The sequence below is a fragment of the Microcebus murinus genome, chromosome 1 (genome assembly GCF_040939455.1).
Source record: "Microcebus murinus isolate Inina chromosome 1, M.murinus_Inina_mat1.0, whole genome shotgun sequence".
Taxonomy (NCBI): Eukaryota; Metazoa; Chordata; class Mammalia; order Primates; family Cheirogaleidae; genus Microcebus; species Microcebus murinus.
This window is the reverse complement of record NC_134104.1, coordinates 154,611,741-154,637,286: the sequence shown is the minus strand read 5'-3', so window position 1 is coordinate 154,637,286 and position 25,546 is coordinate 154,611,741. Positions and strand designations below refer to the sequence as shown.

At 56.0% G+C, this 25,546-nt stretch overlaps 3 protein-coding genes across 11 annotated transcripts in view; all 3 read left to right on the top strand.

Annotated features, from left to right (window-relative positions):
- Nucleotides 1-1,227: 1,227 nt before the first annotated feature.
- Nucleotides 1,228-13,248, top strand: LAMB2 (laminin subunit beta 2). Of its 2 annotated transcripts, none has more exons than XM_012771241.2 (32): nt 1,228-1,478; nt 1,607-1,779; nt 1,864-1,999; nt 2,081-2,154; nt 2,563-2,751; nt 2,844-2,907; nt 3,140-3,342; nt 3,432-3,552; nt 3,884-4,072; nt 4,285-4,464; nt 4,591-4,703; nt 4,951-5,030; nt 5,462-5,594; nt 5,800-5,958; nt 6,036-6,163; nt 7,929-8,061; nt 8,257-8,449; nt 8,524-8,667; nt 8,892-9,123; nt 9,207-9,370; nt 9,452-9,676; nt 9,759-9,976; nt 10,086-10,182; nt 10,272-10,644; nt 10,742-10,926; nt 11,000-11,241; nt 11,321-11,669; nt 11,987-12,194; nt 12,272-12,413; nt 12,497-12,673; nt 12,765-12,924; nt 13,004-13,248. In XM_012771241.2, the coding sequence occupies exons 1-32, from the start codon at nt 1,418-1,420 to the stop codon at nt 13,138-13,140; spliced, it is 5,382 nt and encodes a 1,793-aa protein (XP_012626695.2). In that variant the 5' UTR covers nt 1,228-1,417; the 3' UTR covers nt 13,141-13,248. The 2 variants fall into 2 exon arrangements, with proteins under 2 accessions (XP_012626695.2, XP_075863665.1); XM_076007550.1 differs by having other exon boundaries at nt 8,874-9,123.
- IMPDH2 (inosine monophosphate dehydrogenase 2) overlaps nt 3,438-25,546 on the top strand; it is a 96,977-nt gene continuing 74,868 nt past the window's right edge. The window contains exon 1 of the mRNA XM_076007639.1: nt 3,438-3,441. The gene's annotated coding sequence lies outside the window, so the exon portion shown is untranslated. The remainder of the gene's footprint in view (nt 3,442-25,546) is intronic.
- On the top strand, nt 13,478-25,291 carry USP19 (ubiquitin specific peptidase 19). Of its 8 annotated transcripts, none has more exons than XM_012771240.2 (27): nt 13,478-13,610; nt 15,122-15,381; nt 15,648-15,686; nt 15,838-15,966; nt 16,052-16,185; nt 16,259-16,561; nt 16,673-16,889; nt 17,020-17,176; nt 17,285-17,356; nt 17,472-17,587; nt 17,696-17,910; nt 17,995-18,190; nt 18,277-18,410; nt 18,521-18,679; nt 18,765-18,875; nt 19,319-19,429; nt 19,513-19,614; nt 20,711-20,851; nt 20,939-21,057; nt 21,303-21,440; nt 21,535-21,845; nt 21,958-22,068; nt 22,156-22,372; nt 22,456-22,608; nt 22,710-22,870; nt 22,952-23,130; nt 24,798-25,291. In XM_012771240.2, the coding sequence occupies exons 2-27, from the start codon at nt 15,258-15,260 to the stop codon at nt 24,912-24,914; spliced, it is 3,966 nt and encodes a 1,321-aa protein (XP_012626694.1). In that variant the 5' UTR covers nt 13,478-13,610; nt 15,122-15,257; the 3' UTR covers nt 24,915-25,291. The 8 variants fall into 8 exon arrangements, with proteins under 8 accessions (XP_012626694.1, XP_012626693.1, XP_012626687.1 ...); XM_012771239.2 differs by having other exon boundaries at nt 17,690-17,910; XM_012771233.2 differs by lacking the exon at nt 24,798-25,291 and adding an exon at nt 24,142-24,653 and having other exon boundaries at nt 16,673-16,895; nt 17,690-17,910.

Here is a 25,546-nt window from a genome sequence, read left to right as displayed (position 1 = left end):
GGTGACTCAAAGTGACCCCAGAGTGACCCAAGAATCTCCTGACCTTGAGAGACCAGAGACCCTACTGAGTGGCCACTGACCCTGAGTGACACTCATGTGACCCCATGATATCCCCCAGTGGCCCTCTGTCCCTGAGAAAGCAGAGAGGTCATGTGCCATCTAGTGTCCCTAACCCTGATAAACCTTTATCTGAGTGATCTAAAATTCTGAGTCATCGCTAGTATCCCTGAGACCTCTACTCCAGATGACTAGAATAACTCCCAGTGATGCTGAAAGTCCAGCAGATTGACTGCCCCTGCCCCCCACGATCCTTTGTGAAGCGGGGTGATTCCACTGAGGAACTCCCAGCTTTCTCTCGTGAGCCCGCAGCTCCGGCATTCCCCGCCGGAACAGCTGTGGCGGCAAACATGACCCAGTCATGGAGACCCGCGGACTCCATGGTCCCTCCCCACTCCCTCGTCCCAGGGGCCTGGGTGGGGCGTGCACCCGCCGGCCGCGCGCATTCCAACCCCGGGCTCCGGCGCTCCTGGAAGACCGGAAAGTCCGGAGCGGATTAATAGCCACAAGATCTGGATTTGCTGGATGTTGCTCTGGTCCAGTGTCCACCCCCAGCGCCCGTTTGTGTACTGGGAAACCGAGGCAACACTTCGCGTGCCTACTTGGTGTAATGACTAGGGCAGGCAGAGACTCCTGGAGCTGTGCCTGGGGCTTCAGAGGACTTTCTCCATCTTCCCAACCCCATCCTGTCTTGTCCCTAGGACTGACTAAAAGCTCCCCACACCTCTGAATAGAAGAGTTTGGTGCCTCTGTTTGCACCCTTCTGCTTCCCTGCTGATGCTGGAGCCTTGAGGTCAAATAGTTCAGTTGACAGTGATTTCTATGGTGCCCAGGACACTGGGGAAAAAGACTATAGGCTCCTTGGCCCAGCATTGGATATCCTGAAGAACAAATCCCTCTTACTTGTTCCTGCCATGCCCGCAACTTTGTGGGCTCCCTTCCTTTGGTGGTCTATCTAAAGCACCAAACTCCCTACCTTCCCCTGGCCCCCATATAGATCTGGACTTGGGGGCACAATTATGATTTGTGGGTGAGGTGGCCAGTGGCCAGTTCCTGGGGTGAGGGCCATTTCTGGAGGGCAGGGGTAGGGTGGGGTGGGGTCTCTCTGCCTGGTGTCGCGTTCCTGCCCATATTCTGCTCCGTGCTTTCCTTCCTGCCGTGCTTCCCAACTTTGCTCTAAGTCGCTAGACTCTAAGCTGGTGGAGGGACTGCTGGACAGACCTGGGAACAGACCGAGGGCCTGGAGGGAAACTGGCCAAAGACCCACACAGCAGGGCCAGCCCGGGACCCCGAAAGTGGGCGGAAGGCTCAGGTCCCAGACCTTTCATTTTCCCTCTTCCCTGTTCCCTTCCTCTTTAGGATGGAGCGAGGGAGGAGGCAGCCTTTGCTCTGGGAACTTCGACTGGGCCTACTGCTGAGCGGTGAGGGGGCCTGGTGAGGGCTGGGGTTTGGGATGTGCTGGTAGGGCCCGGTGTAGCTGCCTCTGGGGCACATGGGGTGGGACTACCAGGTGGGAGCTCAGTAGAACGGAATGACCCACTGTCCTCAGTGCTGGCCACCACACTGGCCCAGGCCCTGGCTCCGGATGTCCCTGGCTGTTCGAGGGGAAGCTGCTACCCAGCCACAGGCGACTTGCTGGTGGGCCGTGCTGACAGACTGACTGCCTCATCCACCTGTGGCCTGCACAGCCCCCAGCCCTACTGCATCGTCAGTCACCTGCAGGTGTGGCTGGGGAGAGGGTGGGAAGCTGGGGAGGGTGGGTCTGGCACTGCCCAAGGCCCCGATTCTAATCCTCACCCAACCCAGGACGAAAAGAAGTGTTTCCTGTGTGACTCCCGGCGCCCTTTCTCTGCTCGAGACAACCCGCACAGCCATCGCATCCAGAATGTAGTCACCAGCTTTGCACCACAGCGCCGGGCAGCCTGGTGGCAGTCAGAGAACGGTGAGGCCATGGGTGGGGCATGGAGTGAGCTGGGCTGCCCACAAGTAGCCTCAAGTCTTTGACCTCTGACTCCTGTCACAGGTATCCCTGAGGTCACCATCCAACTGGACCTGGAGGCTGAGTTCCATTTCACGCACCTCATTATGACCTTCAAGGTGCCTGGATGTCTGGCAGCCTACCCAAATCACCCTGCTTGGCTCCCTATTAGCTCTGGACAGAGCCTCAGTTCATTAATCCAGCCTCCCCGAGCTCATATGTTCTGCTCTGGCTGCATGAGAGACTCCTTCATCCCTCCAACCTTCCGTTGCCTTACAATTCCAAGCCTTTACACCTGCTCTTCTGCTGCTCCAATCCCAGGCTGGGTTAGGTGCTGTCTCCTTGGGCCCCATGACCCCTAAGTCTCTTCATTAGAAATGACTTAGAAGTGACCTTGCTGGTCATTGTCTGACTTCTACCAGTCACCCTCATTTGTCTGTGAGCTGTTTGAGGGCAGTCCTGGGTTGAGCTTTTGATGGCCTTGAACTAAGCCTGGTGTCTGCTGATCAGCCATGTCCCCCGCCCAGACATTTCGTCCTGCTGCCATGCTGGTGGAGCGTTCAGCAGACTTTGGCCGCACCTGGCATGTGTACCGATATTTTTCCTATGACTGTGGGGCTGACTTCCCAGGAGTCCCACTAGCCCCCCCTCGACACTGGGATGATGTAGTCTGTGAGTCTCGCTACTCAGAGATCGAGCCATCCACTGAAGGCGAGGTGAGAGCTGGAGTCTGGGTTGGGGGCCAGAAGGAGGGGATAATGGGCCTAAGGCAAGGTCCAGTGTCTCTATGGCCTCCTTTCCCCTGCAGGTCATCTATCGTGTGCTGGATCCTGCCATCCCTATCCCAGATCCCTACAGCTCTCGGATCCAGAGTGAGTGCTCCACCCTTTGAGCTTGGCACAGTTTCAGTGTCCGGCTGGGGACTATTTGAGGCCTCAGTAACTATTTTGGGTGCATCCTAGGGCAGATGCCAAGCCCAGTTTAGCTTGGATAGCAGTAGACAGGAGATCTTTAAAGGTGACCTTGGCCACTGCAGCCCCTGGGTAGGCATGGGGTAACAAGAGCCTGCCTGGCCAGTTGGCTCCAACCCTCCCCTCAACTCAGACCTGTTGAAGATCACCAACCTACGGGTAAACCTGACTCGACTACACACGCTGGGGGACAACCTGCTCGACCCACGGCGGGAGATCCGAGAGAAGTACTATTATGCTCTCTATGAGCTGGTTGTACGTGGCAACTGCTTCTGCTATGGACATGCCTCACAGTGTGCACCTGCCCCAGGGGCACCAGCCTATGCTGAGGGCATGGTAAGGGGCTTCAGATGGCTGGGATAGGGCTAGGGGTAGTGGCAGGCAGGGCTGAGCAATGCTGACAACCTGCCTGCCCACCTTCATAGGTACATGGGGCCTGCATCTGCAAACACAACACTCATGGCCTCAACTGTGAGCAGTGTCAGGATTTCTATCATGACCTGCCTTGGCATCCAGCTGAGGACGGCCACAGTCATGCCTGTAGGAGTAAGTGAGACCTTGTCCCCCCCCCCCCCATAGCTCTAGAACTCTGCAGCCTGGCTGTGTCCTGTGTAGAACCTACAGCTGGGGGTCGAGCCCAGACTGTGTGTCCAAAGGGTTTCCAGGCCTTGATGACCCTGGGTACCCCCTCAGCCCTCCTCTACAATCTTTTCTGGGTAGGGGCCCAGGATAATGCTGAGGCCTTGAAGTCCCTGAGCCCCCACCCACAAATTATGTCCTGTGTCAGGGATCTAAGGTATCACTAGGGCCCCCATACACCTTACCCTCAGGACTTGGTCTCTCAAGTGGTCTTTGCCCTGCCCTTCCTCCCCCACAGAGTGTGAGTGCCATGGGCACACCCACAGCTGCCACTTTGACATGGCCATATACCTGGCTTCTGGGAATGTGAGTGGAGGCGTGTGTGATGGATGTCAGCACAACACAGCTGGGCGCCACTGTGAATTCTGCCGGCCCTTCTTCTACCGGGACCCAACCAAGGACCTGGGGGACCCAGCTGTGTGCCGCTGTGAGGCTGAGATAGGGCAGGGGAGAGGGAAAGCTGGGCCTAGGGCAGGAACTTGGGAGCTAGACTGCAGGAAATTGGGATGGGGGGATTGCAGGAAATTGGGATGAGGGGATTGGGTTGGAGCCAGACCAGGGATACAGGGTGGGGCTTAGGAGAGGACTGGTGCTGGGCTAGTTGGGACAGGGTGACCCTGTACCTCTTTTTGCCCTCAGCCTGTGATTGTGACCCCATGGGCTCCCAAGACGGTGGTCGCTGTGATTCCCATGATGACCCTGCACTGGGGCTGGTCTCGGGCCAGTGTCGCTGCAAAGAACATGTGGTGGGCACTCGCTGCCAGCAGTGCCGTGATGGCTTCTTTGGGCTCAGTGCCAGTGACCCTGTAGGCTGCCAGCGTATGTGCCACTTGCCCTAACTCCTGTGTTGACCTTTAACCCTTGACCTCTTACTCCTGACTCAGCTGAACCTAAGCACACAGCTGCCACAGCTCCCCAAAGTGCTGATGGACTCCTTCCTTGCAGGTTGTCAGTGTAATACACGAGGCACGGTGCCTGGGGGTACCCCTTGTGACCCCAAGAGTGGAACTTGTTTCTGCAAACGTCTAGTGACTGGACACGGCTGCAACCACTGCCTGGTGCGACTAGAGGGGGCTGGGGTTCTGGGGTCAGGACTTGTCCTTATGGCACAGGGCTGGGGGGTGATGTCCATGCCTCATTGGGTGGGTGCTGAGAGCTTAGAGAAGCCTCAGGTCTGGGAGGCCAAGGGTGTGGGGTCCATGTTTTCACCAAAGGATGGCAGAGGGTGAGATTTGTGGTTGGATTCTCTGCTGACTAGCAAGGCGATCTGCTTCTAGCCCCCAGAAACTCTTTCTTTTCCCCCAGCCTGGCCACTGGGGCCTGAGTCACGACTTGCACGGCTGCCGTCCCTGTGACTGCGATGTGGGTGGTGCTTTGGATCCCCAGTGAGTACTGTAGGGGGGACAGGAAAGGGGTGGGGAAATATCCTGGGCAGAAGAGGGCATTCTTCTTGAATAACCACAGTGTCGGGGCGTGGTGGCTCACGCCTGTAATCCTAACACTCTGGGAGGCCGAGGCGGGCAGATTGCTCGAGGTCAGGAGTTTGAAACCAGCCTGAGCAAGAGCGAGACCCCGCCTCTACTATAAATAGAAATAAATTAATTGGCCAACTAATATATATAGAAAATATTAGCCAGGCATGGTGGCGCATGCCTGTAGTCCCAGCTATTCAGGAGGCTGAGACAGCAGGATTGCTTGAGCCCAGGAGTTTGAAGTTGCTGTGAGCTAACCTGATGCAACAGCACTCACTCTAGCCTGGGCAACAAAGCGAGACTCTGTATCAAAAAAATAAAAATAACCACAGTGTCCCCCCCAGGTGCAATGAGGCCACAGGTCAGTGCCGCTGCCGTCAGCACATGGTCGGGCGACGCTGTGAGCAGGTCCAGCCTGGCTACTTCCGGCCCTTCCTGGACCACCTAACTTGGGAGGCTGAGGACACCCGAGGGCAGGTGGGGGGTACAGCAGCAGAGGGCATTTAGTGGGTGGACTATGGCTGCAGAATCAGTGTTATGGGGGTTATGGGCAGTACCTGTGGGGGCTGGGGGTATCTAGCCTTGGGTGAGGACTTGGCAGGAGAAATGGGTTTGGGGCTGGCTGTGGCAGAAGAGGCAGTGCCTCACCTGAGCCTCCATTCCTGCCTGCATTACCTCCCAGGTGCTTGATGTGGTGGAGCGCCTGGTGACCACCCAGGAGACTCCATCGTGGACTGGCTCAGGCTTTGTGCGGCTGCAGGAAGGTCAGGTGCTGGAGTTCCTGGTGGCCTCTGTGCCAAGGGCCATGGACTATGACCTGCTGCTGCGCTTAGAGCCCCAGGTTAGACCCTGTGACATCATACCTGGAGCTGAACCTTTGGATGTGGGAGCATCTCTTCCATTATCCCATTTTCCCAGGTCCCTGAGCAGTGGGCAGAGATGGAACTGACTGTGCAGCGTCCAGGGCCTGTGCCTGCCCACAGCCCATGTGGGCATGTGCTGCCCAAGGATGACCACATCCAAGGGACTCTGCAACCAGATTCCAGGTGAGGGCACTGATGGTAGAAGCCATAACAGTTAGGGGGTGTGGGGCCAGTCTTAAGCTCTCTGTGGGCACCTGGAAGACCCCACAACTCACTCATCTGTTTCTTCCTTCAAATGCCTCCTCCTGAGTGCTGTTTGCCAGGCCTTGTTGGGCATGGCCCTGGTCACAGGAAGGAAGTAGACAGACCAAGGCTTGCTCTCTCAGGGGTCTAAGGTCCCGAGGCCAAGGCAGGAATTAGTGAAAAATCATCCATTGTCACTATAGGGAGGGCCCGTGGTGGTGGTGGTGGGGGGTGGCATCAGAGCACTCTGAGCAGGGATGTGACTGTTCTGATTAATGTTTTATTACATTTTGGATAATATTTATTTTATGTATCTTTTATATCACTTCTTTTTCATTTTTGGTCATGTAAAATATTCGAACATACAGAGAAGCAGAGAGAATAGCATAACGAAACTGGCTGTATCCATTATAGACATTTTACCAACTGTGACTTGTGTTTACCAAAGATTCCTCTAGTTGCTGAGTGAAGAATAGACTTAAAGGGGCCAAGATGGAAGCTGAGAGATCTACTATAGGCTACCGAGTTGGCAGAGTGATAGTGGGTTGGACAGAAATATAGCAGTAGAGATGGTGAGAAGAGAGTATGTTCCAGAGGGCTCTAGCAGCAGAGCTGCTGGCTTAAACATATAGGCAAAGGAGGGAAGACAGGAAGGTGACTCTAGAGTTTTTGGTCTGGGCATCTGGATGAGGGTGAGTTCTTTACTAAGAAGGAGACATAGGGAGGAACAGTTCTTGGATGTTTAGACATGGGGGAGAAGGCCAGTGAGTGTTTGGATTTCTGTGTCTGAAGTTACTAGGAGGAATCAATTGGAGATATAAATTTGGGACTCATTACTTAAGAGTGACCAGAGAAAGGAAAGAGGACCAGAATAAAGTTTGGGGGTGCTCTAGTGTTAGAGGCTAGTGAAGAAGGAAGAACTAGGGTGATGGGGGAAAACTAGGAGCATTTGTGAGGCCCAGAAGCTAAGAGAAAAGAGTATCTGCAGAAGGAAGGCATATGTTTCTAATTACATGCTGCTCAACACTTGATAAGAATAGAGAAGTGGCTTCTGGGTGTAGCTGCATGGAGGTCACTGGTGACCTTGGCACGGGATGGGGCAGAAGTTTCACTGGAGTGGGAGGCTAGAGAGTGGAGGTGCTGACTAGTGGTCTCTTTTGAGAAATGTGTTGGGCAGGAAAGCAAAGATGATGCAGCAGCTAGGGGAAGACTTGAGGGATTGAAGAACAATTTTGGGGAGGGGATGAAAGAACCTGAGTATGGGTTATACCCAAGTATAGGATGATAGGAGTGACTTAGGAAATAGAGAGGGAGAAAGAGAGAGAGAGAGAGAAGTGTGATGAAGTCTTAGTGAAGAGGAGCAGGTTGTAGGTTAAAGTGTGAGTGAAGTGGTTGTTGAGGAAAAGTTGGCAAGTTCTTGTACCACGGAAATGCTGTGGGGTCACCAGGCTTTATGAGTGTTTCCAATGAGATTGGTCTGCACAATTCTATGATTCCAGCAAGCCACATTTATGGGAATCTTCTGTACAGATTCTCTGTTGGGTTTCCCAGCTGTTTGTTGGCCTAGCCCAGCCCAGCCCAGCTGTAGTCTCTGCTTTGGCCAATGGTTTGGCCACTCAGTGCTGTGAGTGAGGTAGGAGAGACCCAGGTGATGAGTACAGGGACCCTGGGTAATCCCCCTATACCTATCCTCACTTCCCCCCAGGTACATGGTGTTTCCCAGTCCTGTCTGTCTTGAGCCTGGCATCTCCTACAAGCTGCATCTGAAGCTACTACGAACAGGGGGAAGTACTCAGCCTGAGACCCCCTACTCGGGACCTGGCCTACTAATTGACTCGGTGAACAATCCCCTCTTGCCCACACCAACCAAGATGGCAGGGCCTGTGGGGTGGGGCTTGGGTGTTGGTGGGTAGGCAGGCAGGACCATTGTGGTGCTGGGGTGGGTAGGCCTGTGGCTGTGCTACGGCAAGTGCTCTGGCTGTGCCAATGTGATCCTGGGTCTGAACTGCACTCCTCTTTGCTCATCCCTTCAGCTAGTGCTGCTGCCCCGTGTCCTGGTGCTAGAGATGTTTAGTGGAGGTGATGCTGCTGCCCTGGAGCGCCATGCCACCTTTGAGCGCTACCGCTGCCACGAGGAGGGTCTAGTGCCCAGAAAGACCCCTCCCTCTGAAGCCTGTGCTCCCCTCCTCGTCAGCCTGTCCACCATGATCTACAATGGTGCCTTGCGTAAGTATCTGTGATGTGGGTTGGTGGGGCAGCGGTGGGGCACAGATTGACTTGGTCCTACTCCCCTCCCACAGCCTGTCAGTGCAACCCTCAAGGCTCACTGAGTTCTGAGTGCAACCCCCATGGTGGTCAGTGCCTATGCAAACCTGGAGTGGTTGGGCGCCGGTGTGATCTCTGTGCCCCTGGCTACTACGGCTTTGGCCCCACAGGCTGTCAAGGTACTTTCTTGTTCCTTGTTTCTTCCTATTTTCTCTCCTTTCCACTACTGTTCTCCCTCCTCCCTCTGGCCCTGCTTCTTCTTTTCTCTAACTTGGCCTTGGACCCCATCCTCTCAACCCTATGTCCCTTGCAGTTCTCTTCCATTCCCTGACCATCCCACTCTGACCTCACCCAGACTCCCTTCAGCCCCAATCCCCTGGCTCAGCCTCTGCCCTACCCCTAGCCTGCCAGTGCAGTCCTGAGGGGGCACTCAGCGGCCTCTGTGAAGGGACCAGTGGACAATGTCCTTGCCGAACTGGTGCCTTTGGGCTTCGCTGTGACCGCTGCCAACGTGGCCAGTGGGGATTTCCTAGCTGCCGGCCATGTGCCTGCAATGGGCGTGCAGATGAGTGTGATACCCACACAGGCGCTTGCCTGGGCTGCCGTGATCACACAGGGGGTGAACACTGTGAAAGGTAAGCCTGGAGCAGCTAGGAGTGGGTTGGTGGGTGGGCAGGCTTCCCAGGGATGACACATCTCTTCCTTCCCCTCCCTGCAGGTGTATTGCTGGCTTCCATGGGGACCCACGACTGCCATATGGGGGCCAATGCCGGCCCTGCCCCTGCCCTGAAGGTCCTGGGAGCCAACGGTACTTTGCTACTTCTTGCCACCGGGATGAGTACTCCCAGCAGATTGTGTGCCACTGCCGGGCAGGCTACACAGGTGAGTGGACAGGGGACAGGCATGGGATCAGGGTGAGGTGCCTAGGCTGAGCGCTCATGGCTTCCCTTTGACTGTGAGCAGGGCTTCGGTGTGAAGCTTGTGCTCCTGGGCATTTTGGAGACCCATCAAGGCCAGGTGGCCGGTGCCAACTGTGTGAGTGCAGTGGGAACATTGACCCTACGGACCCTGATGCCTGTGACCCCCACACGGGGCAATGCCTGCGCTGTTTACACCACACAGAGGGGCCACACTGTGCCCACTGCAAGCCTGGCTTCCATGGGCAGGCTGCCCGACAGAGCTGTCACCGTGAGTGTGGGAAGGGATGGCTAGGGTTGGGGCTCTGCTGCTCGGGCCCCCTTGACTACTGTGCTTATCTTGGCTGGAACAGGCTGCACCTGCAACCTACTGGGCACAAATCCTCAGCAGTGCCCATCTGCTGACCGGTGCCACTGTGACCCAAGCAGTGGGCAGTGCCCATGCCTCCCTAATGTCCAGGGCCCTAGCTGTGACCGTTGTGCCCCCAACTTCTGGAACCTCACCAGTGGCCATGGTTGCCAGCCTTGTGCCTGCCACCTAAGCCGGGCCAGAGGCCCTACCTGCAATGAGGTATGGGACCCTACTGCAGATCCATGGGTAGATGGGGCCAGATGTCTGCCTTGTCTTGAGGGCTCAGCCTCTGATAGAAGCTCTCACTCATGCCCTGTTCCTACTCCAGTTCACAGGGCAGTGCCACTGCCGTGCCGGCTTTGGTGGGCGGACCTGTTCTGAGTGCCAAGAGCTCCACTGGGGAGACCCTGGTTTGCAGTGCCGTGGTGAGGGAGCCAGGGGTCCCAGGGTGGATGGAGGACTTCCCAGGATGCCCCACAGTAGCCCTAACTCTGTGGTCTGCCCTTTCCTGCAGCCTGTGATTGTGACCCTCGTGGAATAGACACACCTCAGTGTCACCGCTCCACAGGTCACTGTAGCTGCCGCCCAGGCGTGTCTGGTGTGCGCTGTGACCAGTGTGCCCGTGGCTTCTCAGGAGTCTTTCCTGCTTGTCACCCCTGCCATGCATGCTTTGGGGATTGGGACCGTGTGGTACAGGACTTGGCTGCCCGTACACGGCGCCTGGAGCAGCGGGCACAGGAGCTGCAGCAGACGGGTGTGCTGGGTGCCTTTGAGAGCAGCTTTCAGTACATGCAGGAGAAACTGGGCACTGTGCAGCGCATTGTGGGTGCCCACAACACCTCAGCTGCCTCCACTGCACAACTTGTGAAGGCCACAGAGGAACTGCGGTGCGGATGGGCCTGAGACTATATGGTGGGATGGGGCAGAGTCCCAATGGACCAGGGCTGAAGCCTCTCTAAACACCTCCCTCCCCCATCAGCGCAGGCGTGAAATTGGGGAGGCCACTGAGCACCTGACTCAGCTGGAGGCAGAGCTCACAGATGTGCAGGACGAGAACTTCAATGCCAACCATGCACTAAGTGGTCTGGAGCGAGATGGGCTTGCACTTAATCTCACACTGCGGCAGCTTGACCAGCATCTTGACCTGCTCAAACATTCAAACTTCCTGGGTGAGTTGTTGGCCAAGTAGGCAGGTAGACGAGGGTCAACATTCAGCTGACTGCCTGCCTCTGCCCAACTTAGGTGCCTATGACAGCATCCGCCATGCTCACAGCCAGTCTGCAGAGGCAGAACGTCGTGCCAACACCTCAGCCCTGGCAGTGCCTAGCCCTGTGAGCAACTCAGCAGGTATCCGGCATCAGACAGAGGTGCTGATGGATGCCCAGAGGGAGGATTTCAACAGCAAACACATGGCCAACCAGCGGGCACTGGGCGAGCTCTCTGCCCGTACCCACACCCTGAGCCTGACAGGCATAAATGAACTGGTGAGGTGCAAGTATGGGGTGGGATGGGTGGGTGTGTATGTTCCTCCTATAGGGGCCTGAATTGTTCTGTGCCTGGCAGGTGTGTGGGGCCCCAGGGGATGCACCCTGTGCTACAAGCCCTTGTGGGGGTGCCGGCTGTCGAGATGAGGATGGGCAGCCTCGCTGTGGGGGCCTCAGCTGCAATGGGGCGGCAGCCACAGCAGACCTAGCACTGGGCCGGGCCCGGCACACACAGGCAGAGCTGCAGCGGGCACTGGCAGAAGGTGGTGGCATCCTCAGCCGAGTGGCTGAGACTCGTCGGCAGGCAGGCGAGGCACAACAGCGGGCCCAGGCAGCCCTGGACAAGGCTAATGCTTCCAGGGGACAGGTGGAGCAGACCAACCAGGAACTTCGAGAACTTATCCAGAGTGTGAAGGACTTCCTCAACCGTGAGCCTCCTACATGGCCAGGCCATGTGGTTGTTTCCCTCGTGTCTGTGTTTCTCTAGGTTCATATTTGAGCCTCAGGGCCTGCACTGGACCTGTGTTTATGACCCCATGTCTGGCCTCTGAGTCCATGCCCATATGTGGTTCCCAGATCCATGTCCCTGAGTCTGAGCCATTTATGTAGTCCCTGCGGTTACATCAATATGCCTATTAGCAAATCTCTATCCCATGTACAGACCCTGAGTCCATATCCCAAGATTGTATCCCCATGCCTATGCTGAAGAATCTATGTCCTTAAGCCCTTGCCTTTGTCCCCATAGAGGAGGGAGCTGATCCTGATAGCATTGAGATGGTAGCCACACGGGTGCTAGAGCTCTCCATCCCAGCCTCACCTGAGCAGATCCAGCACCTGGCAGGTGCAATTGCAGAGCGAGTTCGGAGCCTGGCGGATGTGGACACGATCCTGGCTCGTACTGTGGGAGATGTGCGTCGGGCTGAGCAGCTACTGCAGGATGCACAGCGGGCACGGTCTGACCCCATCCCTGGCCCCTGACCCTAATGCTTGGTCCTGATATCTGCAAGCCCTGATTCACCATTTTCCTCAGGAACTGGGCTGAGGGTGAGAAACAGAAGGCAGCGACAGTACAGGCAGCACTGGAGGAGGCCCAGCGGGCACAGAGTGCTGCCCAGGGTGCCATCCGGGGTGCAGTGGCTGACACACAGGACACAGAGCAGACCCTGCACCAGGTGTGGTCTCCCTAGGACATCAATGGGGCAAGGGTATGGGCATGCACCGTAGATCTGTTTAACCTCTCGTCTACCCATGGCAGGTACAGGAGAGGATGGCGGGTGCAGAGCAGGCACTGAGTTCTGCAGGTGAGCGGGCTCGGCAATTGGATGCTCTCCTGGAGGCTCTCAAACTGAAACGAGCGGGAAATAGCCTGGCAGCCTCTACAGCTGAAGAAACGGCAGGCAGTGCCCAAGGTCGTGCCCGGGAGGCTGAGCAGGTGGACTGAGCCATAGACAGTTGGAGGAGGTAGGGGCGAAGGTTGGCCCTCCACTTGGCTACCATGCCGACCCTGCCTTCTGTATCTGCAGCTGCTGCAGGGCCCACTGGGTGACCAGTACCAGACAGTGAAGGCCCTGGCTGAGCGCAAGGCCCAGGGTGTGCTGGCTGCACAGGCAAGGGCAGAGCAGCTGCGGGATGAGGCTCGGGACCTGTTGCGGGCAGCCCAAGACAAACTGCAGCGGCTACAGGGTGAGGAGTGGGGCAGGTGGGCACCAGACACGTGGGACTGTGGGAGTGGGACCCCTAAGCTGAGACCTTCACATTCTAGAACTGGAGGGCACCTATGAGGAGAATGAACGGGCCCTGGAGGGCAAGGCAGCTCAGCTGGACGGGCTGGAGGCCAGGATGCGCAGTGTGCTTCAAGCTATCAACCTGCAGGTCCAGATCTACAATACTTGCCAGTAACCTCTGCCCATGGCCTATCCTGTTCGCAGCCCGGCCCCACACACGTCTGCTATACATTAAAGAGCTCTTGGCTTGGCAGGGCCCCTAATAAACTAGTGTGAACCCCCACTATGTTGTCTGGACTCTGATTTGGGCGGCAGGGTGTCTGTATAAACATCCAGGCTGCTACCAGCAGGGCCCCGCTAGGCCAAGGCACCGGAGCCCCGCCTTCCTCGGCTTAGGCCCGCCCCGGAGCTGCCCGGAGCTGTGAGCCCGCTCCCGCCGGAAATGCATCACCAGCTCGGCGCTCCGCCTCCCGCGGCTGTAACTAAAAGTCGAAACAAAACAAGCGGCTAAGGCGGTGGCGGTGGCGGTGGCGGCGCCGGGACGGGGGAGGGGCGCGCCGGAACCGGAACCGACCTGACGCCGGAACCGGAACCGAGAACGGGTTGCCAGGGCCCGAAGAGGGCTGGCGGCGGCGGTCTAGCTGGGTGAGTGGGGCGGGCCGTAACTCGCCGCTTTGGCCAGAGCGGTGGAGCTGCGACGCGGGCCCGAAGCGGCCTGTTCAAGGTCACGGGCCGTGCCAGCCCTGACTCCTCGAGTCCTGTGGCGTGTCAGGCCCACCGATGCCGGCGGGGCCGTTACGCTTTGCCTGTGGCCGGCCTCCTGCCTCAGAGAGAGGACTGGCAGGCAGTAAAGGCGGCTTCCTGGAGAAGGTGGTGGCGGGCTCAGGGTTCGGAGGCTGGAGCTGGGTCGCAGCCCGGCCAGGGTGCTGGTCTGTGGTCAGTTAACCCCGCGCAGTCATATCAGGCCGGCTCAGATTCCTAGACAGCCCCTTTCTTGCCTCGACGTCCCCAAAGCATGAGGGACGGGCGAAACCTTAAGCTGGGGCCTGGGTGCAAGGAGGAGGCGGCGGTGGCAGTTGTCCACCCTTTAGCTCTGGATTTGCCGTCGTTAAAGATCCAGCCCACAAGTACCACATCTGACCTGTAGAAGGGTATCCTACCACTCCTTCCCCCTCCCCCATACAGTCAGCAGAACACAGACTAGTCACTCTCGCTACTTACTGGCTCTGGCTGGGCTTGAGGCTGTCAGGGATCCTGATCCTGATTGTTAAGTTCCATGGTTCATCGCCACCCTTGTCTCAGTATTTGGTTTTGAGAACTTCACTTTGGATGGACAAACGGCGCAGAATCTGCTGGCAGGAGTCCGTGGGAACCTGGGTAGCAAGTCCTTGTGGCTCAGAGCTGTTGACTGAAGGAACCTGGGAAGGAAGGTTGTGATGTCTGTTCCAGTCTCAAACTGGGTGCCCATCCTGTCTTAGCACTGGAGCAAGGTTGCTACTGAAGAAGTAGTGTGACATCTAGATACCCTTTGCAGCCCTTCTCTGCTTGGGACAGCAGCTGGGGAGAGGAATCTCTCTTGGGATGAAGAAAGACCAAGCAGTACACAGGAGCAGGTTCATGATGAGAGTAGGAGTTGGCAGGAGGCTGGTGAGGCACTTTTGCTGGGACCTTTTCTGGGCAGTGGCAGCACCTGGGCTAGGCCTGTATCTCCTGCTGCTTGATTGTCTCCTCCTTTCCTACCTTCATTCTCCACCTCCTACTTCTCTAATGGTGACTAAGCAGCCAGTGAGAGTGAAGGAAAAATGAGCACCTTGCTTAGAGTGCCAGCCTTGTGGGCTGAAGCCATGGCTCTTCTCCAGATTAGTGGAGGAGCCTGGTCCCAGGCCATGACTGCCTTGACCTGATACCTCCTTAGTGAGGCTTCCAGCTTTGTGGGTCTGTTTGGTAGGTGTCTAGGAGGTTTTGCCAGAAGTAGTTGCTGCTACTTATAATATTTATTCCCTCTTTAGAATAACCTGACAGTGTCCAGGGTTACTTCTGGCGATGAGGAGATTTTGCTCTATAGCATTAGGAGTGTCCTGGGTTCCCAAGCCCTGGCCGTTGCCAAGGAGCAAGTTGTTGGGCCTTGGCAGTGATCACTGGTTCTTTTTTATCAGGCTGTCGGTTCCTTGCTGGAGAATTTGGCCACAAAGAGTTGCCAAGATAGCTGGGTCAGGAAGAAAGCGCCGCAGCCCTGACCCAGACACTGTTGCCGACCCTGGGGCACTCTGGCTGTCAACCAAGCGGCTCAAGATGTCTGGTGGGGCCAGTGCTACAGGCCCAAGGAGAGGGCCTCCAGGACTGGAGGAGGCCACTTGTAAAAAGAAGCAGAAGGATCGAGCAAACCAGGAGAGCAAGGATGGAGATCCTAGGAAAGGTGGGAGTAGCATTCCCAGAGTGCTCATGGCCTTCTCTTCTTGCCCTCTCACTGGGCATACAGATTGGGGGTTGGAGAGATGACTTTTTTTGCTATTCCTTCTGTTCTGGTCTGATGCAGAGAGAAGGACTCATGGCAGGCTAGGGAGAGCCTCAGCTTTGAAGTCTGGGTAATTGGCTGAGATCCAGAGGATGGTACTTTGTGGGGTGGTAGGGTCCTGGAGGTTGCCTCAATTGTTGTCTCCTCATTCTTTCCTTTGTCATCAGGATCAATGTCTACTCCTCGAGAGGAGCAGACCAAAGAGGGTGAGTAATGAATGGGCCTTTTGGGTGCTAGAGGAGGGCAAGGGTACTGGGAATTTAGCTCCCATCTGGAGTAGTTCCATTAGAACTGGGTCTCTTATTCCCTGCTTATCTCCATCAGGAGCTTTTGATTTCTTTGCCACTTCCTCTACAGAGTTGTTGCTCGACTGGAGGCAGAGTGCAGATGAAGTGATTGTTAAGCTTCGTGTGGGAGCAGGTCCCCTGCGGCTGGAAGAGGTGGATGCTGCTTTTACAGACACAGACTGTGTGGTGCGGCTTCCAGGTGCGTCCATCAGCCCTGCCCACAGTAGTATATTTGAATCCTCTAATGCTTCCCCACCAGCTCACTGACCCCACTCTGTCTCCAGGTGGTCGGCAGTGGGGTGGTGTGTTCTATGCTGAGATTGAAAGTTCTTGCACCAAAGTGCAGGCCCGCAAGGGTGGCCTCCTGCAACTGGCACTGCCCAAGAAGGTGCCTTTGCTCACGTGGCCCTCTCTCCTGGTGAGTTCCAGTACAGGGTAGGGTGGGGATACCCAGTATGGTCAACAGGGCCTGACTGCTGTATCTTTGACAGAAAAAACCTCTAGGGCCCCAGGAGTTGGTGCCAGGACTGCGGTGCCAGGAGAATGGGCAGGAGTTGTCTCACATTGCCCTGGAGCCAGGCCCTGAGCCCCGCCGGGCTAAGCAAGAGGCCCGGAACCAGAAGCGGGCCCAGGGCCGTGGTGAGGTAGGCTCGGGGGCTGGCCCCGGGTCCCAGGCAGGGCCCAGCGCCAAGAGGGCTGTGCATCTCTGCAGAGGGCCAGAGGGGGAAGGGTCCAGGGATGGCCCTGGACCCCAGGGTGATGCTCCACCCTTCCTGGATGACCCGGCCACCCAGGTGAGAGCTAGGTATCTTTTTGGGTGGTAGGAGGTGGGAAGGGTATGGACTAGAGTGGGGGCCACCTGTCAGACTCAGGGCTGATCCTGCCCACAATCTTGCCATGAACAGATTGAGGCTGAGGAACAGCTTCTTGTACCACCGTTGAACGCCCAAACCTGCCTCCTGGGCTCAGAGGAGAATTTAGCCCTTTTGGCAGGAGAGAAGGCAGTGTCCCCCAGGAATGATCCAGTCTCTCCAGTCTTGGTCCGGAGCAAAGACCTTGGGAAAGATGATCGTGGCAAGGAGGAGATGGCAGTGGCAGCAGATGCTGCAACCCTGGTGGATGGTAAAGGTGGGGTTGGGGGTGGGCGGGCAGAGCCCTAGGTTGGGTTGCAAGTTTGGTGGGCAGGTAGGGAGTAGACTAGCTACAGACTGGAACCTGTTCTGGGTGGTGCTGAGCCATGGTCTCAATATAGAGCCTGAGTCTATGGTGAACCTGGCATTTGTCAAGAATGACTCATATGAGAAGGGGCCAGACTCTGTGGTGGTGCACGTGTATGTGAAGGAGATCTGCAGGGACACCTCTCGAGTACTTTTCCGTGAGCAGGACTTCACGCTCATCTTCCAGACAAGGTGAGTGAGTGGGCCGGAAATGTTGGGGCAGATAGTGTGCCTCTGGTGGGACAGCATGTCTCATATTCTTTCTCTTGTCTTTTCTCTTGCCCTGCTCTGCCTCTGCAGGGATGGAAACTTCCTGAGGCTACACCCGGGCTGTGGGCCCCACACCATCTTCCGTTGGCAGGTGAAGCTCAGGTGGGTGGTGCCCGGCTCCACCACTGTACCTGTCCCACCCTGGGCTCCATCTCCCTGGCCCATCTAGCTTGATGCCCACTGCACCTGAGTCCCTGAGTTCAGCCTTTTCCCACAGGAACCTGATTGAGCCAGAGCAGTGCACCTTCTGTTTCACGGCCTCTCGAATCGACATCTGCCTCCGTAAGCGGCAGAGTCAGCGCTGGGGGGGCCTGGAGGCTCCAGCTGCACGAGGTCTGCACACGAGCTCCTTTCATTCCCCAGCCCTACATCAACAGGACCCTATCCCCTGCCACATGCTGCTAACCACCAGCCCTCTCATTCCCCCTTTTTAAGGTGCAGTGGGTGGTGCAAAGGTTGCGGTGCCGACAGGTCCAACCCCTCTGGATCCAACCCCACCAGGAGGTGCCCCCCACGCCCTGACAGGCCAGGAGGAAGCCCGGGCTGTGGAGAAGGACAAACCCAAGGCTCGATCTGAGGACACTGGGCTAGACAGTGTGACAGCTCGCACCCCCATGGAACATGTAGCCCCAAAGCCAGAGCCACACCTGGCTTCAGTGAGAATTTTGGGGTGGGAAGGGCCAAGAATGGAGGCTTGAGAGCCTTGAGGCTGTTTTCTCATGTTCCCTTTGTTTCCATAGCCCAAGCCTACATGTATGGTACCACCCATGCCACACAGCCCAGTGAGTGGAGATAGTGTGGAGGAAGAGGAAGAGGAAGAGAAGAAGGTGTGTCTGCCAGGCTTCACTGGCCTTGTCAATTTAGGCAATACCTGCTTCATGAACAGCGTCATTCAGTCTCTGTCCAACACTCGGGAACTCCGGGACTTCTTCCATGGTGAGGGCAGGGCCTGAAGCCTGGGTGGGGTATGGGCAGAGGTGGTGTCTTTGCTCCTCATACTTCTGCTTGGCTGCTTTTCCTAGATCGTTCCTTTGAGGCTGAGATCAACTACAACAATCCGCTGGGGACTGGCGGGCGTCTGGCTATCGGCTTTGCTGTACTGCTTCGGGCACTATGGAAGGGCACCCACCATGCCTTTCAACCTTCCAAGTTGAAGGTGATCTGTGGCCACTACCACCCTTGGCTGGAGAGGGTAGGGAGGGCCAGCTAGCTGGGTGTGCAGTGGGCGGTAGGGCTTCATGCTCACACCTTGGCTCCTGCATCCAGGCCATTGTAGCAAGCAAGGCCAGCCAGTTCACAGGCTATGCTCAGCACGATGCCCAGGAATTCATGGCTTTCCTGCTGGATGGGCTGCACGAGGACCTGAATCGCATCCAGAACAAGCCCTACACAGAGACCGTGGACTCAGATGGGCGACCTGATGAGGTTAGGGTCAGAGGTAGAGGATGGGCATGTCTCATGTGCATCCCAGCCCCCAGGTCTTCTTGGTTCTCATCACTCTGCTTCTCAGGTGGTAGCTGAAGAAGCATGGCAGCGGCACAAGATGAGGAATGACTCTTTTATCGTGGACCTGTTTCAGGGCCAGTACAAGTCGAAGCTGGTGTGCCCTGTGTGTGCCAAGGTATGATGGACTCCCTACTTTGGCTTAGATAGCCTGGTCAGATTAGTTCAGAGGCATGTGCTGCGGGGCAAGGTTTGGGCAAGGAAGCTGGCAGGTAGGCCTTAGGGTAGGGTTCCTGACTAAGGTAAAAGTGACATTTGGGCTCAGAGATGTGTGGCAAAGGAAGGTGTGACATGGTTATCGGTAAGATTGGAAAGACATGTGAGGTGCAAGTGAGGGACAAATTGGTGGCTAAGCTGACCAGAACCTCAAGTGTCAGAAAGAGGGATTGTTCTCTTCTTGAGGGCCCTCCTGCTCCATCTAGTGTTCTCAAGCCTGAGAGTTTGCTGGTTGGCTGTGAGGGCCCTGAGAGTCATCAGAGGGTCTTGAATGAGCTCTTTGGGAACAAGCATTTTGTCTCCTCCTCTTTGTGCGGCCACCCAGTGCCACCTATGCATCCACAGGTCTCCATCACTTTTGACCCATTTCTTTATCTGCCGGTGCCCTTGCCACAAAAGCAAAAGGTTCTTCCCATCTTTTATTTTGCCCGAGAGCCCCACAGCAAGCCCATCAAGGTGAGGAGTAAGCCCCTACCCCTCTGGGCTGTCCCAGAGAACCTGGCCCACTTCCCTCACTGACTCTACCCTTTTTGCTGTAGTTCCTGGTGAGTGTCAGCAAGGAGAACTCCAGTGCTAGTGAAGTATTGGACTCCCTTTCTCAGAGTGTCCATGTGAAGCCTGAGAACCTGCGTCTGGCTGAGGTATGTTTGTTCTTCCCTGTGCCCTTACATATGCGGACGTGTGTATACTCACAGCACAGACACGTGTACAATCACAGTCATTGGCATCTGCACACATACATGTGAATGTGTACGTTACTGCACAGAAATAGGTGGTATGCTGTTACTCAAGGTGTGGTTGAAATGAGGTATTTAAACTGTGCAACAGGCCGGGCGTGGTGGCTCATGCTTGTAATCCTAGCACTCTGGGAGGCCGAGGTGGGCGGATTACTCAAGGTCAGGAGTTCAAAACCAACATGAGCAAGAGCGAGACCCCATCTCTAGTATAAATAGAAATTAATTGGCTAACTAATATATATAGAAAAAATTAGCCGGGCATGGTGGTGCATGCCTGTAGTCCCAGCTACTTGGGAGGCTGAGGCAGGAGGATTGCTTGAGCCCAGGAGATTGAGGTTGCTGTGAGCTAGGCTGACGCCATGGCACTCACTCTAGCCTGGGCAACAAAGTGAGACCCTGTCTCAAAAAAAAAAAACAAAAAACCCTGTGCAACAGAGTTCAGTTCTAGCCATCATCAGGGTTTACATCTGATGTCCCTTTTTGTTTGTGGACCTCAACTGCTTTTTCCTCTTTAGATAAGGAGTTTGAACTGCAGGACTATCCCTTCATTTGCTATGGTTCTCCATCCTGCTGCTTTTCTTTTTTCCCAGATCTGTGTGGAGGCTCTCCCCAAAGGTTACAGCCTTTACTTTAACAGTGCTGTTTTTCTTAGGGGCTAAGAGTAGGGAGGAGGCTCCTCCAGTGTGAACCGTTCATAATAATATATTGCAGTCTTAGCAGGGCCCTGCTAGTTAGAGCAGGGTAGAGGCCCTCAGTGTGGAGAGCTGTGTGGTTGATACCTGCTCCAGGCCTGGTCTTTCAGGCTCTCTGATGCACCAGGCTCCTTATGGCCTTGGGCACTGAGACTGGTGTTAGCAGAGGCATATACCTCTTTTGGCCTACAAAGCCCACCCTTGTCCACATAGATGCAAGGCAGAGCCAGGCCTTCTCTTTACATCCTGGGATAGGACTAGGAAAAGGGCTTACCCTTATATGGGATCTGTGTGTTCTCTGTCCCCAGGTAATTAAGAATCGCTTCCACCGTGTATTCTTGCCCTCCCACTCTCTGGACACTGTGTCCTCATCAGATATGCTCCTCTGCTTTGAGCTGCTATCCCCAGAGCTGGCTAAGGAGCGGGTAGTGGTGCTAGAGGTGCAGCAGGTGAGTGGGGACCAACTAGATGGCAGAGGGCTCTGGTGGGAGAGTATGTTCCTTCCTAACCTTGCTGAGCCACACAACCCACCCTAGCGCCCCCAGGTTCCCAGCATCCCCATCTCCAAGTGTGCAGCCTGTCAGCGGAAGCAACAGTCGGAGGATGAAAAACTGAAGCGCTGTACCCGGTGCTACCGTGTGGGCTACTGCAACCAGTGAGGAACCCCGTAGTTTCCCCCAACCTTTCCTGTCCACCATCTACTTGCCACCTTGCCTCTCCCCTCCAGACAAAGGCACATATGTTTTAAGCCCTCCACCTGCCACCCTCTACTTTACCATGCCTTGGGGGTAGGGGGGGTAGGGCTGGCATACTTAGTTTCCAGGGCCTAAGACTAGCCCCCGTTATAGAGTCATAGGAGGTGAGGCTAAGTCTCTATCCTTATCTTCACCTTCCTTCCAGGCTCTGCCAGAAAACCCACTGGCCTGACCACAAGGGCCTCTGCCGCCCTGAGAACATCGGCTACCCCTTTCTGGTCAGTGTACCTGCCTCACGCCTCACTTATGCCCGTCTTGCTCAGCTGCTAGAGGGCTATGCCCGGTAAGGACCCAGTGTTTGGACTAGGGTGGGGTGGGGGTGGGAGCAGAGGTGCCAGATGGTCAGGATTCTTACTTGCTTTGCTGTCTGTTGGCAGGTACTCTGTGAGTGTATTCCAACCACCCTTCCAGCCTGGCCGCATGGCCTTGGAGTCCCAGGGCCCTGGCTGTACCACGCTGCTCTCCACTAATTCCCTGGAGGCTGGGGACAGTGAGAGAGACTCCATTCAGCCACCTGAGCTCCAGTTGGTAACCCCTGTGGCTGAGGGGGACACAGGTCCTCGGGTATGGGGAGCCCCTGATCGGGGTCCTGTGCCCAGCACCAGTGGAATTTCTTCTGAAATGCTGGCCAGTGGGCCCATTGAGGTTGGCTCCTTGCCTGCTTGTGAGAGAGTGTCCCGGCCTGAAGGTAAGATCTAATAAAAGGCTCTGAGAGCTGGGGTGGAAGGTATGGGAGTCTGGAGAAAGCTTGTTTAGGCCCTAGTGGGCAGGGAAGCTTTGATTATCATGTTCTCTCACAGCTGCTGTGCCCGGGTACCAACATCCAAGTGAAGCCATGAATGCTCATACACCCCAGTTTTTCATCTATAAAATTGATGCATCCAACCGAGAGCAGCGGCTAGAGGATAAAGGTGTCTGAGGCCATGGGTAGGACCGAGGGGGTAGGTTGAGCTGGCTATTCTCCACAGCTGCATGACCTATCTCCCTCCAATCTCCAGGAGAGACCCCACTGGAGCTGGGTGATGACTGTAGCCTTGCTTTGGTCTGGCGGAACAATGAGCGCCTACAGGAGTTTGTGTTGGTAGCCTCCAAGGAGCTGGAATGTGCTGAGGATCCAGGTTCTGCTGGTGAAGCTGCCCGTGCTGGCCACTTCACCTTGGACCAGTGCCTCAACCTCTTCACACGGCCTGAGGTGCTGGCACCAGAGGAGGCCTGGTGAGAACAGGGCAGCAGACAGGTAATGAGGCAGGGTGGAAGAGAGACTTGCTGGTCCTGACCCCACCTCTGTCCCCTACCAGGTACTGCCCACAGTGCAAACAGCACCGTGAGGCCTCCAAGCAGCTGTTGCTGTGGCGCCTGCCAAATGTGCTCATTGTGCAGCTCAAGCGCTTCTCCTTTCGTAGTTTCATCTGGCGGGACAAGATCAACGACTTGGTGGAATTCCCTGTTCGGTGAGTGATGGATCCGTGGTGACTATGGGCAGGTGTTGGGACTAGGTTAGGCATCCTGAGGATCTGCTGACTCTCACCCCTATCCCTGATTGTGACTGCAGGAACCTGGACCTGAGCAAGTTCTGTATTGGTCAGAAAGAGGAGCAGCTGCCCAGCTATGATCTGTATGCTGTCATCAACCACTATGGAGGCATGATTGGTGGCCACTACACTGCTTGTGCACGCCTGCCCAATGATCGAAGCAGTCAGCGCAGTGACGTGGGTGAGGGCACACACAGCTAGCAAGATAGGTAGTAGGGGTGGTGGTATAGGCTATGTTCACACTCTTCCCACCCTGCTATAGGCTGGCGCTTGTTTGATGACAGCACGGTGACAACGGTAGACGAGAGCCAGGTCGTGACGCGTTATGCCTATGTACTCTTCTATCGCCGGCGGAACTCTCCTGTGGAGAGGCCCCCCAGGGCAGGTCACTCTGAGCACCACCCAGACCTAGGCCCTGCAGCCGAGGCTGTTGTCAGCCAGGTGAGGCATCGGGGAGGCTTTATAAGCTAGTGGGGGATAAATCACAGATTGGGAATAGGCTTGGGGGATACAGCTTCCTATCCTTCAGCCACAGGCCTCCTAACCCTTGGGATTCATTAGAGTTGCAGATAGGATTTCCTTACATCAAAGCTTTATCCAGAGGCATCCTCATGCCCTAGGGACACTCAGAAGGGTGCATGTACATCAACATGCTGCCTCTGGCGTTCACATAGGCACCCACATGACACAGGTCAGACAACTACTCTGATCCTCCCTGGGCCCTGTGCTGTGACCAGACTATACCTGACACTCCCAGATTTCTTCTGCACATTCCCCACATGCCAGCCCACAGACCCTCACTTGTGACCATCACTGTGTTCTGGTGCACACTCAGGACAAGGCCTATCTGGGCTGGCCACATCCTCTGGTGGCTGTCATACTCTCTGAAGTGATCATCTGTCCTGCTGAGCTTTCAGGGTCTCTTTTACCAACATGGTGTGCCACAGGTCCAGTTGGTGGGGCATAGTCACATCTCTTTTCTGAACTGGCTGCCTCCTTTCTGTACCCTCTCTTCCCTTGAGCCCTCTCTGTCAGCCTTAGATAAATCCCTGCAGAAGACTGGTCAGAATCTGGACATGGGGGGGAGGGAACAAGGAGATTGCCCTGGGATTGCCAGCCCTGTTGTCCATGAGCCAGTCCCCTCTGTGGAAGGCCTGAACTAAAAACTGGCCAGATAACTCAAACCAACTCCCTTGGAACTGCGTGTGGATTGGGAAGCTGTCTTGAGGAGGCCCAAGTGCTGTCAAGATTCTCCCACTCTGTAGCTCTCAATGTCAACAACCCTGAGATTGGCTATTTGCCTGCCTCCCTGCTGCTTGATCTGGAACGCAGGGGGTTAGCCTCAGTCACCCCAAGTAGGACTGTCATGGCCAAGGGTCTCAGGGACACTGGGTCCTCCCCACCCCACCCCACCCGACCCCGGGTGCTGATGGCTGTTTCCACATGCCGTAGGCTTCCCGGATTTGGCAGGAGCTGGAGGCTGAGGAGGAACCGGTGCCCGAGGGGCCTGAGCCCCTGGGTCCCTGGGGGCCCCAAGACTGGGTGGGCCCCCCACCACGTGGCCCTACCACACCAGATGAGGGCTGCCTCCGGTACTTTGTCCTGGGCACCGTGGCAGCTTTGGTGGCCCTCGTGCTCAACGTGTTCTATCCTCTGGTATCCCAGACTCGCTGGAGATGAGCTCGCCTGCAGGCAGCTGCTGTGAGCTGGCCTATCTGCCTGCCTGCCAGGCAATGCCTGCCTTTGTCTTGGGGAACACCTCTGGGCTTTGGTCCGAAGTATGTGCAGCTGGTGGGAGAGGGTGGGGACTATGGCCCCTGTAGGGGCAGAGCATCCGAGGGTGGGTATCCATCCAGCTGTCTGTCCATTCCTCTTGCTGCTTTGATCCTTGGCCTGGGGCTTGGCCCTGCCCAAGGTACTTCCTGTATTTAAAACATTAATAAAGCGAGACTATTCAGGCCCGATCTCGTCTCTCTGTCTCAACGCCGCTGCTGTCTGCGCCTGCCTTGGGGCCCTCCCTTGGGTGCCGGGGCTCCAAGCCAGCACCCCCGGGATGCCAGGCAGCATGCTGGGCAGCCCCCAACCCCTGTCCTCATATTCTGTTGCAGGGACTAGGCCCTGGCCAGGCCCCCGAGGTGGCCCCCACGCGGACAGCCCCTGAACGCTTCGCCCCCCCTGTGGATCGCCCAGCCCCCACCTACAGCAACATGGAGGAGGTCGATTAGCAGGTCCCTGACTGATGGGGGGACTGGGTTTGGGGGATCCCTCACAAAGGGCCAGCTCTTTGCTGCTTCTCCTTCTCTAACCCAGAGGATACTGGTTCTGTCAATGGGAAGCTGGGGGGTATGTTTTGGGGGTGGGGACCTCACAGGTTGGGACCTCTTATTGGCTTAGCCCCCTGACCAGTGGACCTTGGCTTCTTCAGCCGCCTCCAGTGCTGCGTGATTTGATTCCCAGTTGTACCAGTTGTACCTTCAATTCTTTCTGACCCGCATATAAAGGTTATAATTTTATTCTAAAAATTGTAATTTTTTTTTTTTTTTGCATTTTGGAAGTGATTGCTGATGTTTAAATATATTTTAAAAATAAATAAGTAGACTTAGTGACTGTGATCTACCACATGCTGGGGCCAACTCCCCTCCCTCCCCATCATTTGGCACGTGTGTGTGAGAGACACTGAAATGCTCTGATATGAGGGTAGATGTTGGGGTCTCTGTGCATGTCCTGTGGGTCATGAAGCCCCTAATGCCAGCAGCTCTCAGGAGCCCCCCTGCTGCTCTTTGACCCCACTGGCTCTGGGTCCCACAGAGAGGCGGCTGTGGTTGATATCATTGTTAAGATCTCAGTACACCACCAT

What these genes read in the sequence shown, in the direction of transcription:
- LAMB2 (XM_076007550.1), top strand. Translation starts at nt 1,418, where the DNA reads ATGGAGCGAGGGAGGAGGCAGCCTTTGCTCTGGGAACTTCGACTGGGC. An exon ending in GAGGCCCTACCTGCAATGAG is followed by an intron (nt 9,977 to 10,085) that starts GTATGGGACCCT and finishes TTCCTACTCCAG; the next exon opens with TTCACAGGGCAGTGCCACTG. An exon ending in CAAACATTCAAACTTCCTGG is followed by an intron (nt 10,927 to 10,999) that starts GTGAGTTGTTGG and finishes TGCCCAACTTAG; the next exon opens with GTGCCTATGACAGCATCCGC.
- USP19 (XM_012771233.2), top strand. Translation starts at nt 15,258, where the DNA reads ATGTCTGGTGGGGCCAGTGCTACAGGCCCAAGGAGAGGGCCTCCAGGA. An exon ending in GCAGCGGCTAGAGGATAAAG is followed by an intron (nt 22,069 to 22,155) that starts GTGTCTGAGGCC and finishes TCCAATCTCCAG; the next exon opens with GAGAGACCCCACTGGAGCTG. An exon ending in CAGTCAGCGCAGTGACGTGG is followed by an intron (nt 22,871 to 22,951) that starts GTGAGGGCACAC and finishes ACCCTGCTATAG; the next exon opens with GCTGGCGCTTGTTTGATGAC.